Genomic DNA, 14947 nt, shown 5'->3' on the forward strand with positions numbered 1-14947 from the left:
CTCACTTTAGTTAAAATGGAAACAATACTTTAAAGGTCACATTTGCTAAATCATAGAACGACCATTCCTACACATTCGAACCGGAAAAACCTGCTGGTTTCTAGGACGGGTATGGACTATAGTTAAACTAATCCAAATGCTAGAACTGGTCTATCGATGTTAATACCTTTGCTTTAAAAATAGTATAAGTTTCACCTGTATGTAATTAACGAGTTAGTGTGACTGCTAAATTCTGATGGGATTTTCATAAATATAATAAAAATCTTATGGAGTAGATGTTGCCACACGACAAATTGGTTGCAGGGAGCTCAATGGGCCTAATTTACATCTTATCACATAATGAAGAGCTTCGGCCAATGTTCTTATTCGCCTTCAGCACAAAACATTTAATAACAAATTTAACAATATTTTCCCTAGAAAAAAGTTAGATAAATGGATTATTTTACTTTTCATTTGCGGTATTCCCATTTAAGAAACTTCTAATTTGTTTTACTAAACATCAAGACGGTCAAATCATACGTAATAATTTCACATTTTTAAAGAATTATTTTCCATTTCATTTGAAAATAAATCATATTCGATGAGTCCAACTCTATCTTTCGTGTCCCAAACGCTAAATCAGTTTTGTGATTTAACATTATCCAAATCAAATAAAAAGTCAAGTGCATGGAAGTATGCATTCAAAGAAATAAGGTTTTCAAGCGGGACAGATGCGAATTGGCGAAGAGTGCGATAGCCAGTTAGATTCAGAGTGAATAAGATCTGATAGCTTAAAACTGAAGACGGAAAATGTCATTTCTAATGGTCTTCCATACAGTTGAATAAAAATGGGTAGTCTGTTACCTACGATGCATCTTCTATATCACTTCTGTGAATACTATCATTCTATATTTGCTTTTAAATGTAAACTTTTTTCATTCTGAAAGATCATGTCCGACACTTGTATAAATGGAATAGAGACTTCATAATCCACGTGTGATATCTTCACTTGTATTGCGGGGTAGTCCGCAGAGCTGATATAAATTGAATAAATATTCCTCTATTCTCCGTTGAATCTTCTGTTGTATGCAGTCAGTATGGGGATACTTTCCCTTTGAAATAAACTAAGAAAGAAAAAGATCTTGCATTTATATAGCGCCTTTCGCGACTTCAGGACGTCCCAAACCGCTTCGCAGCCAAAGTAGTACTTTTGAAGTGTATTGTTGTTACAATAAAATAGTTGAAGTTTTATTTAGTTTTAATGAGAATTATTACAAAAAGATGGTTGTAATGTGGAATGCTTTCCCCCTTCACATGCAAATGGCTACCAACTATCTCGGTCGTAATGACCCTTTGAATTCATGGAACCCACTTATTACGAGCTTTGCACGCGAGTCGGAGCTATTGTAAATATTTAGCTTTATATAAAAGGTAGAAAAACTAATTTGTTAAACTTGTCACTGGCTGTGTTGCGGAACTGAATGCTGCCCTTTCTCTAGGACCAATAACTATTGTAAGGCCAGCGTGAAGCATTTGAATATGGTAACAGTAATCAGAGGGATACATCGTTCCAGTCCAGACATTATCACACTCCAGTATGATAACATAACTATAAAATATAAGTGGAGTGCTAGTTTCCCGTACAATGCAGTGATATAAATTCTGGTGTCCTGCATTCTCATTGTTATATGAACCTTGTTTTGCTTGACTGCCTTGAAACGTATAAAAATCCAATGTTATATTTATCTCCTTAACTGAAATACTTAAAAGTTTATAGATAACATCGCTTACAGAATATTGGGATGTTCAATTGTTGTCAGCTTTGGCTCGAAGTCAGAAAGTTTTGGGTTCAAACCTCACTTGCAGCACATAATCAAGGCTGACTTCAGTGCAGTACTGAGGGCTGCTTCGTCCGAGGTGCCGCCCTTTGCAGCCTAATCTGTCACGCTATTATTGGAAGAGGAACAGAGGTTCCTCTGATATCCTGGCTAACATTCCTCCCTCAATCAACACCACCAAAAACAGATTTTCTGGTCCATCATTAATTTTGCTGTTTGCAGTCCTTGCTGTGCACGAATTGTTTCCCTTCCTACATAACAACAGTGACTGCACTTCAAAAATGATTCGTTGCTTGTAAAGCCTTCAGGATAGTCTCAGGATGTGAAGGCATAATATGAATACAAGTTCTTTCTTCTTATCTGTCTTTGCAATTTCCATTTTCTATCTTGCAATTCAAATGTGTTTAGTAAATAAATATTTTTGAAAATAACAGTGTTAGTAACACCTTTTAGAAAAATGAGATTACATAACAGCTGCTGTATGATCGCTTAAATTTTTATACTTAATGTTTATATTTTGATTATCACGATGAAGGATGTCACATGTCTAGGGCAGGGGTACCCAATTTACAATCCTAAAGTCCTGCGCTTTCCAAGCCCAAGCAACTCAGTCCTATTTGTATTAATTGGCTGATTTGTTCTGTTTGGATTTGGTGGGGTTGGAGATTTGGAAAGGGCTGTTTTAGTGCTGATGCCTTAGTTATGGGTAATTCCTAAATGAGAACTCCGAGGTCAGCACATGAAACGTATACAAATCAATAGGGACATGGATTTAAATTTTGTATGAGCTTCTATGGTAAGTATCTATTTGGCCCACCAAGACAAAAGCTTCGACAGTTCCCTAGAACCAATGAAAAGCATTTCCACCCAGTGCCATCAGCAACTATTCCCAGATCAGGTATATCATAGCTAGCTGCAAAGTCAAATTTTGTCTCCTCTGTCCTAATATGTCTTTGTCCTTACTGCACGAGAAATTCACACCGACTTCACCTAAGTAACTTTTCCACTTACCGCATAAGCCATTCTTGTCGCCTATCTGTGTAAAAGTGCCAAACTAATGCCAATTTGAGTGAAGTTTTGTGCCTGTGAACTTGCACACGTTAAGAACTGGATCTAGACTGTCCAAACTAATTTCACCAAGGATGTTACAACCAGAGAGAGAGATCATTATACTAGAATGGGTTGAATTCCAGAGTAGTCCCATAAAAATAGTTGGGGAAAGGAAGACATTACTAGCAATTCCAGGATTTGGAAGCAGGGGACATAATCCATGCTAAACAAATTAAGGCTGAGGGCACGTCCCTCACCACTTCCCCACCCGAAGCTGCTTTTATGCTGGATTCCAGCCTAGATCTAAAAGCTGAAACGGCATAGTGCAGCAATTAGTCCTTTCAAACATCTGATCTAAATGTCTCCTTTCAAAATCATGCAGCTTAATGCCTTCAAATCAACTAAAAAATGCCGTACACACCTCGTGTTATGTTTCCAACGGTAAAGCGAGTTGAAATACACACGCAACTTTGGTAAATGTTCATTAAAACTGTGAAAGTGTTACTCTCGTCGTTTGATTTCATGCTTGGTTAGTTTTGACAACACGGTTCTACAGAGAACGTAACAAATTTGCAGGTATCAATTCCTAATGCGCCTCAAGGGGAAAAATTAGCCATCTGCCCCCGGCATCTTTTGGAAAAGATACTTATTTCCATCCTGTAATTTAAATGTCATTCCTCTTCAAGAGAAGAGGAAACTTTTTAAAAAAAGTATGCAGTATACATGTGAAGTACCATTTTTAAATAACCGTACAAAATTTAGAGTAGCTTATGTGCGATGGAAATTTTTTTCCAAAACACACACAACTTTCATCATCCTCGGTCTATTCCAAAAGAATAAAACAGAGTCCAGGGATCTAATCCAAAGCATTCTGGGACCAGAAAAGGACTCCAGGGCAGAAATCAAAATCATTGTTTTTCACTGCAGAAAAAGTACACCTTCCATGCCATCTCTGAAAGCCGTGAGACACAACTATCTAAATAATAGCTCCAGCAACTAAACGGTTAAGAATTACCTTCCAGCACAAGCTAAACACGGGGGGAGAGATGATGTAAATCCCTCGGAACGCCATGTGACACTTGGAGGCAGCTTTAATTAATAATAGAGCTCCTAACGACAGAGGCACTGACTTTTGAGGTTTTCGGTGGTTGCAGTTGGTTAGCAATGTGTCAGCAAGCAGACGACGTGGACAGGACGGTGTGTGTGCGCGCCTCCGGCCCGCCAGGAGAACGTTGCTCCGAAGTGCAGGAAGTCGCCAGAAGGTTGAGGATTATAGGGGACCATTTGCAAGAAAGGGCACTGAGGAAAGCCGCCGACAGGAACAGAATCCATACAAACGTCAGCAACAGGCACCTCTATACCATTTGCACGCTGGTCCATGTCACAGCGCTCCTCATACTCATCAGAAAAAAACACCTGTAGGAAGTTTGACACCTGGGATCTGGACTTCAACAGGTAAGAGGAGACGTCGGCTTTTCAATCGCCTGAATACTGTGATTAAACACATTCGAACTACACTACTTAATTTTCTCCAATAAGAGTGACATTCACAACTATAACTTGAGACGTTGAACCTATTATTTTAATATTAATATTGAAATAATGACTTTTCCTTGTTGGAGTAGCGTGTATTGAATCACAATCGAGCTGGTATCAAGCGTAGTTTTTTAAATGTAAATATCTGTAGAGAGGAAATTCTAATCAGTTTTGATATTGGCTGCCGTTTGATCATTTTGACCAAAGGACAGTTTTCTGCAGAACTCCAAAGACAGTTAGAATTGTTTTAAAAAGCCTATTAACTAACTTCTGGATCACCTGGTGGCGTGGTACTGTCTGTCATATTGCGAAACGGACCGGGCTCCATCCCTGGTTTAGGTTGAGATAGCTGATCTCAGCTGGGCAGTAACAGGGATGGTACAATTCGCCTGACCATCTTTGAGCTGATGGTGAAAATCAGCCAGCGTTCCTTTTGATCCTTAGCCAGTCACCCCAGCTGCAACGTGTGTGTATGTTCTCAGGCAACCATCGTGCTGAATTGTGATCTCTTCCACCCTCCCCCCCCCCCCCAGTGGAATAGCCCGCCAACACTCATTGTCTGGGGCCACTTGGGCAACAGAGTGTGCCAGTGCCTGTGGAACTGCACCATTGCACGAGTTACCTCCTAAGGAGAGGACAAGACTTGAGGGGAAATGGAGGGGAAGAGAGAATTTTGATTGAATTTAAGATATGGTCTTCTGAGGTGTGGGCTATCCACGAGTAACTTTTTTGCATGCAAAGGACCATTTTGTGCTCAGTTAACCATCAAGGGATCTTGCAATATTTTTCTACCACCTATGACACAACCACCCCCCCCACACACACACACACACACACGCCACGGGGAGGTTTCTTTTCTCTTCTGGAAATGACTTCAAAGTTACCGGTATTAAATTAAATTCCATAAACCCAAATCACAAGTAACGCACGAAAAGTGATGTCCGTGTGACTGCTTCACGAGAAGTGGTGCGTGAGATTACTGAGGAAACAATTGTCATTTATAGTTACAGTAACTTCCGTTTCATAAAACGAGTAACAGATTACTTTTCTTTTATTCAATAGTAAACCGCAGTGAAATTAATTTCTTCTCCTACTTTGCAGGTGACAGGTGGATTATCTGTTATTCCGTCGACGCAATAAAGGTCAGAGCATTGCTCTGGAGTGAAACTCAGCCCCAAAAAATGGGCTGAACAAACTACGGGAATGTGAAGGAGTTGGACCGGAAAATTGCAAGTCACCAGAACAAATAAAAAATGCATGCTTTTAAACTTGGAATGTAACATTAGTTGCCGCAATTTTATACCAGTTGAATACAGTTTTTGATGTTACTGCATGTAATTACAAAAGTATGAGTTTTTGAAAAAAGTTGTTGTAGTGTCTTACTGTAAATACAACACTTATGACGATGTTACTTTTTTAGTTTGTTGTTTCATACAATGGTTGAAAATAAACGTGAAACTCTAAATAAATGTTTCATAACCAGATCATGCTCTCCAGTATCAATTAAATGACCTTAAATGTGCATTGAGCGAAAAATATTTAATTTAGATTACCTTATACAAACCACAGGAATCAAGTGGCAAAATAATACTTAATGGAATATCCAACTGCCAGATGGAGTTTGAAGTTGAAACAAAACACGCTAGGATACACATGCTCTTTCTTAAAAAAAACATAAATGTAGAACACCTTTAACTAACAGCCAATAACACGTGCTGATTTTGAAATATTTATTTAAGATACATTGTTATGATTAGTGTCGCACGTGGAGATTGTACAATTTCTTCGCGCTAAATAACATTGAGCACGTTCCCAGCTGTTGCACAGCTGCATTCGCGCGCGTCCCCGAGGGGTGCTGAAGTGCTAAAAAAGGGGGTCTGTGCGGCGAGGACCGAGCGCCGTGGATCGATTTCACTCCCGGCGTCAATACACCTGGAAGTGCGCGGAGGTGGTGCCGTCCTTCCAGCAGCGCAGGGTTTCGATGACAGCGGTTCGGCACAATGGACAGCTCCTCTCTCGGTCGAACCACTGGCAGGCGCACTCATCGCAGAAGACGTGCTGGGGGAAGAGACAGCGACAAGACCAAAGAACAGAGCGCGCACAATCAGTGAGATCCGCACATAAGCTACCGGTCAGTGAAAGTAAAGCCACACCAACCGGGCGACAATAATATGTCCAAGCTGTTAATCTCTCCACACTAGCACAGAAAGCATGCGGCGGCAGCAATTCAATCCTCTCATTAGGAAATAAGGGGGGAGGGGATGTGTACGCTGCCATTTCACGTTATAAACCTTCCATCTTTTGATTAGGACTCCCAGTGCACCTTTAAACAATACAATTCAAATCTAAGACTCGATTGCTCGGTTAATTATATTTCTTTGAATACACGTAGAAATTGCACTGCTGTAAGGCTGCACGTGAACACAGTTTACGTTGTCCCACTCTACGCGTGATGCAGAAATAAGGTGCTCATGAGCGTATGAATACGATTGTGTTCTCTTGCTCCACATCTGGTTTTCTGCCCAATGTATCTTCCAAACACATGTAAGAAAGTCCCTTAACGCTGCAACTGTATTGTTAAATATGCAAAGCTGGCACTAACTATGAGAAACAAAAGTAAAATACTGCGGATACTGGAAATCTGAAATAAAAACAAAAAAAAAATGCTGGAAACACTCAGCAGTCTCTGGAAAAAGTCTCTCCACAGATGCTGCCTGACCTGCTGAGTGTTTCCAGCATTTTCTGTTTTTACTTCACTATGAGCCCTGCTTCTACTTGCAAGGTGCACTATAACAGCAATGGTCCTATAGTCCCGTTTTCTACTGGTTCTTTTCATATTTCCACAATTATAAAGTGTTTCGTAAGCACATTGCTTCATTCGATTTTTGTCATGTCTCACGCTTCCCAATGCAATACACCAATGATAAATGTCACCTTTCTAAGCCTTAACAGGGCTGTTGTCTGGTAATGGACCGACTTCCCCCATTTGTACCAATCCGATTGATCGCTTATCTTTTTAAAAACTGATCAGGTAATTAAAACTCGAGGTAAGTGCCTACAACGCCAGAGACTAAACAGCTCATCAAGGAAAGGGTCGCTCTGCGCACACACACACACACACAAAACAAAATCCTTTCTGTTACAGCTAAAAACAATCAGGATTTTTGTTTTTCTCTCCCCTACCTGGCAAATCAACATCACAGGTTCTCGAAATTCTGTCTGGCAGATCGGACAGATATCTCCGGCTTCGCTGCACTGCTGGCTGGTAGCTCGCACGCCACAGCTCTGCCAGAAGAGAAGGCAATTGCAGTGAGAAGCACAGCTTTAATATTGCTATTTTCCAACAAAAAAACAGATGCCGATTGTGCCAGAACTAAGGCTTTAATTTATGAAGCGCACCGATTCTGGGTCTCCTATTGTTTCTATACTTTTCAGTGTTGTGGCAGCCTTTGGAAAACAGCAGATGTATTTGGGTAGACGCAAAATAAGTCACTGGTCCAAATAAGAAATGAAATCTAAAAATCAATACGAAAGTTTCACTTTATGTAATAGAAGTGCGGCTGACATAATGCTAAATGTGCTGATATAACACCAAGGAGACCCTTTCAAAGTTCTAAAGTCAGGGCTGTATAACCTAATTAGAATAGACTCATCAAACCCCGTAACATAAACGCTCCTCTTGAGTTGAAGATGACATCAGTAGCTGTAAAATCCACGCAGCTTTTAGTCTCAGACACCAATTATGTTGTAAAGTTCCACGATTTTTTGCAGGGAGAGTTATTTTGACTTGGTATAGATTTTTTTTTGCCCCTACTTAAAATAAATGTCTTCTTCATTAGGTCTACTACCTTACCACACTCAATGTCATTGTAAAGACAGAACATTGACCTACTCCCAGGCTTTTTGCCAATGCCATTTATCACCACCCCTGCCGCCTCCCAGTTGCTCTGAGAAGATAGTAGTGATTGTTTTACATTTGAGTGGCTTGCTAGGCCTCATCAGAGGGCATCAAGAGTCAACCACATAGTGAGAGACTGGAATCGCATGTAGGCCAGACCAAGTAGAGATGGCAGATTTCTTTTCCTGAAGGCCATTAGTGTACCAGCTCGGTTTTTACAACACTCTGGCAGCTTTCATAGTCATTGTTATGCTGCCAGCCCACAAATTACCAGATTACTAAATTCGATTTCCTAATGGGATTTGAACTGCTGATCTTTGAGTTGCTATTTCAATCTTCTACCCACACAACCATACCTACATTCACTTGCCTAGGATTGAGAGAAACATTATTGACCCCATGCTGGGAGAATGTGATTTATGCTACCTAGCTTCGAATCAAATTCTCAGGTTTAGGGAAGAGCACTGCCTATCCCTCTTCTGCTCATGCTCAGAGCTCTGCCTCCACTCCCCCCCGCCCCACCAAGCAATTACATTTTAAATGTTCTGAGTTTGTGGGCTGGAGTTTCCACGCACTCAAAACATTCAAAGCAACACGAAGTTTATATAAAGTGCCAAGGAGATCAAACTAACCCATGGGCACTTAATAAGGCAGGTGTTACTTGGAACTGGAGTTATAATCCATGTGGTGTCAAGCCCCAAGAGTGTGAAACAGTCCCTTCAGAGGAGGTCTCACTGCTTGCGAGTCAGGTTGAGACCTAACTCTGGAGTCATAGTATCACTTTTGCGTGGTCCTCCTACTTTCTCTCCATAATCCTCCTCCTGAAGGCAGTATGTCATGCTGGGTATAATTGCACTGGCATCAATAAACCTCCACTACTTTGCACACGTGCCCACACTGCATATGTGAGCATGGACAGAGTGTTAGTGGCATCACAATCAGTGCTGTCCACACAGATGCCATTTCCAGCTGAAGTCACTGGATAGCAATGAAGAGATGCCAGCCCCTTCCTAGTATTGGAATACTAAGACCAATTGCTGTATACCCACTGTTACCTTCCTTGACTGAGACTTACCAACACTTAAAAGTGGCAGAGAAACATGGTAGTAAAAACTTTATAGCATTTAGTACACTTAACTGTAAATTAATAAGAGATGCAATCACAGGTTTCCTTACATAATTTGGAAGTGCCTGCATGAAGTGATGGACATGGTTAAAGATGCTTTTAGGGATCTGTTCCCAACTGTGCAATTTGAAGTGTATGAATGCTGATTAATGCTCAACCTCAGGTTCATCTCGAACAGTAAATGTTGAACATTTTTAATGAAAAATGTGTCTAAACACCAAATCTAGTTCAGAATTCATAAAAAACATAAAAAATTATTTTTTTTGCCTCAACTTGGTTTATTTTCATCTCCTTCTTTAGGTACCCCTGTTTCTTTGGCAAGAAGTTGGGACAGACTGCTTGCTGCCATGTCTCTGTCAGTGCTCTCAATTTGACCTCCAGGTGTGAAGTGCCTATGTATGTTCCCTTCCTCCTTGCAAGGAAATGCCTGACTCCCAGTTAGTACTTTTCCGTCAGAAATTGGTTATAAATGTAGCTGCTGGTGCAGAATGCATCTATAGATCAAACTCTATTTACCTGCGATTTACACAAGATCTTCAAGGCTTTTCGCAAACCACCTATTCGACCACAGACATCCAAGGACTGCAGCATTTTATAAAGAGAGAATATACTACCGGTCAAAAGAATGAATGTTGGATAAATTGTCAAAGATAAGCAGCACATACTAAATTGATAAATTGCCCATATGCCACAGGAGTTTGGGATATTTCCTCTGTTCGTTATTGGTAGCAAAATTGTAGCGAGTATAAAGAATGTATTTATAGTCTTGCTACAAATAACAAACAGAGGAAGTCTTCTCCAAAAAAGCAGTGAGGCTGTAAATGTTTCAAATTGCATCTCTTGTTCATAATTTTGTAATTACTTCGTGAAACTAGTAGTTGTCCGAAAAAGATTATTTCTACAGAACAATTAATAGGCCTATAAAAGCTGGAGAATGCTCAAAGGCCCGTACACAATAAATGTATTTTTATTCTGATTTCATGAGTGATAAATGTAAATAAAATGAACACAAATTGGAAACAATATATCCCTTTGTAAACCACATGAAACAGAAAGGGAGGAAATGGTTCTAAGAAAAGTCATCTTCTGTTCTCGTCTGATTATTCACCTTGCAGAGACTGTACAGAACAATCAGGGTGCCTTCCAACAAGTAACTATTGGTGGAGTCTCCTCCCATGATGCATTTGTACCATAGCTGGATAGGTATCAAAGATCTCAACAACTGGCTCATTTCTTCTATTAGAAGGTAAAGTGTTCCCTGCAAAAACAGTTTTAAAAGATTTAGTGCTACTGTTAATAAGACACATTTTATTTTGGCTTTTAAACTAACCATATATTTCTATTAGAGTGTTGTTGTTTACCATAATGATACTTTGTTCAGAAATGCTCTGAAAGTTCTATTCAGTCTACAGGTTTAAAATGAAAGGCATGGATGAAAAGGAGTATTATATTACTGATTATTTTTAAAATATTCATCACCCCAAAGGGTGCTTTCAAACAATATTACTCAATTTTAAAAGTTTCTTCAGTAAATGCCTAACCCAGCTAACCCACATCCCTTCAGATTAGCTGGAGTGAAAGACCCAATATTGAGTCTATTAAGTTTGTCTGCCACTACATCATGTGGCTCCTGGAAAACAGATCAGGCTATGGGTTGGCAGGACTCAGTCAGTTCAACCCACTAACATTCAAAAATACCAACCTGGGAAAGTAGCAGGAATGCTACTCTGCTGTTTCTTACCCCTAATTTTCTCTCTTTCACTTCTAAAGGGCACAACTTATACTGGGGTACAGTTCCACAGGCAACCATTGGGTTACTTAGTCCAAGTGGACACACTTCACGTGTGAGTCCAGAACACTGAACGACATCTTGTCCTCACTCGATGTCCACGTATGCAAACTTTCCAACTAGGGTTACTAGAGGAATCAGGACAAAGAACCCTCGGCAATTTCCCCTCCCAACTCAGGAACTCAAAAGGCAACAGTTACATCCAAACTGCTGCTCTGGTTGGGGTAAGTGAGCTAATTGAGCAAGGACTACAGATCAAACCTGGACTTTCCTGGTCAGTATGGTTCAGCAACTCACCACACCACATGGTGTTTTCATATCCATGGAGCCATCAGGAGAGGGTGCATTAACTTTTTTAAAAAGGTAATATATTTAGATTATACATTTTCGATTGTCTGAGTGTTGCTGGTGGGCAGAGCTGGCAATTATACTGCAAACAATGCTCATTAACGAACAATACTTCTTTAATACCAACATTTGATTGATTTCTACACAATGGGAATAACTAAAACTGCTCTACCCCAAATTTTCATTCTGTAAATAAAGGTGAGTGGGGGAGTACATGAGTGACACCTCTTATACAAACATAGACAAAAGTAATAATACCTTTTTAATTAACATTTTTACAATTGCATTTTCTAAAGGTAATTTACATGAATGTATGTGGCTATGTAACTATTAAAATTTATTTAATTTTAATAACTCTCCTGATCTATAAAGGTTTTTCAAGTTGAGGGTTGCCACGTAAGCGAATAAACAGTTTCCATCCAATCTTAGTATTAAGCACTCCCAGGTCAGGTACAGATGGTTAGCTGCAGGATAAAGTTCCTCTTTGTACTGCCCCAACAATAAACCTCCATCCAACATCAGAAGCATGCCCCCTACTGCATCAATGTGACAATTTGTAATTCAAAGATCAGTCATCCTTCTCCTCTCTCTGTAACATTTCCCAATTAGAGCCAATTCATGAAGAATTGTTTAATGCTCATTGTTCAAAGCTCTGAACTCATAACCACTGGGAATTGAGTTGAGTGCCCAAACTCACTTCAGTTACAGCTAGCAGAAAGAGATGATCTTCATTCCAGTAGGCTGGTCTGAATTCAAACTTGTGTCCCATTTATGAAAAGGCAGTCTTCTAACCACTATTTTTGGTTATACAGATAGACAGGTCCTTTGAGATTTTTTTAATTGAGATAACTTTTTAAAAATGGAAAAAGAACAAAATAGCTGATTTTATTTAAAAATCTGTAACAAAATTATTTTAGGGCAGTGAAGCTTTAAGTTGATCTGGTTTCTATTCACTTTGGCCAGCATCACCAGTATAGAAATAGGATTATTGATTAGGGTCTAAAATTAAAAGTGAAGGACTTCTTTAGTCGATAAGAGAACAAGTTCCATATTATTCAACCTGTAAATCTAATTTATAGTCCGCTTGAGTTCTATTTCATAATTCACAATGCTTTTAATAACAACATTCTGTCACTAAAATGAAAAACTGTGTGGGAAATAGAAATATAACAAATTGACAATTTGAGACCAACACTACCAATTAAAAAGAAAAACTGCAAATGCCATGGATCTGAAAGAAAATGCTGGAAATATACAGCAGGTATATCAGGGTCTGAAAAGAGAAGTTAATGTTTTTCTGACAAAGGATCTCATCTGAAAAATTAACCTGTCTTTTCACAGAACCTGGTGAATGTCACAAAATACATCTTGACCAACCGTGACTCTGACTTCTTGTCCCTCTTAATACATGGTCACCTTACTGCTTTCAGCACTGTTGATCGCTCAATTCTCTTCGAATGCCTCTTTTTTGTGGTCCACCTTGAATGAATGAAGAACTTGGTCCTTTCATAGGAACAGGAGTAGGCCATTCAGCCTCTTGAGCCTGTTCCACCATTCAATGAGATCATGGATGACCTGTATCCTAACTCCATTTCCTCGCCTTGGCTCCATATCCCTTAATACCCTTGCCTAGCAAAAATCTATCAATCTCAGATTGAAACTTATTAATTGAGCTAGTATCTACTTCTTTTTGTGGGAGAGAGTTCCACACTTCTACTACCCTTTGCATGAAGAAGTGTTTCCTAACTTTTCTCCTGAATGATTTTAAGGTTATGTCCCCCTGTCCTAGACTCCCCCAACAGTGGAAAAAGTTTCTCTCCATCTACCCTATCAATTCCTTTCAAAATCCTAAAAACCTCAATCAAATCACCCCTTAACCTTCTATATTCCAGGGAATACAAGCCTAGTTTATGAAATCTCTCCTCATAATTTAACCTTTGGAGCGCTGGTAACTTTCTGGTGAATCTGCGATGTCTTCCTTCCAAGGCCAATATATCCGTACTAAGGTTCGGTGCCCAGAAATGTACACAACACTCCAGATGTGGCCTAATCAGGGTTTTGCTTAGCTGTAGCAAAACTTTCTCCCCTTTATATTCAAAATACTGCACAGTCAATGAAGCACTTTTGAAGTGTAGACCCTATTGTAATGTAGGCAAGTGCAGCAGCTAATTTGCACACAGCAAGGTCCCACAAACAGCAGTGAGATAAATGACCAGATAATCTATTTATTTAGCAATGTTGATTGAGGGTAAATGTTGGCTAGAACATCAGGAGAATACCCCTGCTCTTCTTTAAATAGTATTATCTAAGAGGGCAGATGGGGCCTTGGTTTAACATCTCATCCAAAGTTGGCACCTCCAACGGTGCAGTACTCCCTCAGTACTGCACTGAAGTTCCAGACGAGATTATATGCTCAAATCTCTGGATTAGGCTTGAACCCACAACCTTCTGACTCAAATGCTCCACTAAGCCAAGTCTGACACATTCACATCAGCCTTTTCTGGTTCTTATCTGTCCTAACACGAATTATAACATTTCCTCAAATGGCTTCCGCATCTATGTCCACCTATGAAATGCCCCAGTGCTCCATCCTTGGTCCCATTCTATTTATCATTTAGATGTCACCCCTCAGTGTCATTATCCTCAAACAAAGGATCAAAGGACCACATGTATGCTAACAACATCCAACTCTGAACTTCCCAGCCAATCACCATATACAGCAAGGTTGATGCCATACTATCTGATTGCCCATCTAATGTCAAATCTTGAATGCGATGTAATTTCCTTCAGCTCGATGTCAGCAAAACAAAAATTGCCCTCTTGTGCCCCTACCTCTCTCCCTCTGTGACTGAAACTGTCATGCATGCTGTTATCACCTCGAGAATTGACTTCTCAAATGCATGCCTTACCAGACTCCCCTCCCTCACCTGCTGTTTCACTATCAGACTGCTCTACTTCTCTGCTCTTGGGAACTCTCTCCAAAAGCCATTTTGCATTGATACCTTTTTCCCCTTCCTTCAAAAGTCTTTTTAAAACCTATTTTTTTGACTGTGCATTCTGTTCCCACCCACCTTTAATTCTTCTCACCTCCAAGTCAGCAACCCCTTATAAAGCTCTCAGATGTACTTCAGAGTAGCGGTACTATAAGAATGCAAGTTGTTTTTGTCTTTTCTCTTCTTAGATGCTGGCAGATCAGCTCTGTAGACAGATCAGCATTTTTTGTTTCTATCCTACCAATTAATGTCTTGATTCTTAACAAATGAATTTTTTTCAAACCGAGAACAGGGAATTAAGTTTTCCTAATCTGACTGTTTGCTTGAATGGCTGCAACTGAAATATTTACAGGTATAAACACAAATTGCACCAAGAGCAGCTGCATCACA

At 39.8% G+C, this 14947-nt stretch overlaps 1 protein-coding gene across 1 annotated transcript in view; it reads right to left on the bottom strand.

Annotated features, from left to right (window-relative positions):
* Window positions 1-6119: 6119 nt before the first annotated feature.
* The window catches only part of rnft2 (ring finger protein, transmembrane 2), a 137900-nt gene continuing 129072 nt past the window's right edge, over window positions 6120-14947 (bottom strand). Inside the window, exons 7-10 of the mRNA XM_068005700.1 lie at window positions 10536-10685; window positions 9944-10009; window positions 7587-7688; window positions 6120-6461 (exon numbers count right to left, since the gene is read on the bottom strand). Coding sequence (XP_067861801.1) covers window positions 6327-6461; window positions 7587-7688; window positions 9944-10009; window positions 10536-10685 — 453 coding nt within the window. The 3' untranslated portion in view covers window positions 6120-6326. The remainder of the gene's footprint in view (window positions 6462-7586; window positions 7689-9943; window positions 10010-10535; window positions 10686-14947) is intronic.

This window comes from Heptranchias perlo, chromosome 25, assembly GCF_035084215.1.
Source record: "Heptranchias perlo isolate sHepPer1 chromosome 25, sHepPer1.hap1, whole genome shotgun sequence".
Taxonomy (NCBI): domain Eukaryota; kingdom Metazoa; phylum Chordata; class Chondrichthyes; order Hexanchiformes; family Hexanchidae; genus Heptranchias; species Heptranchias perlo.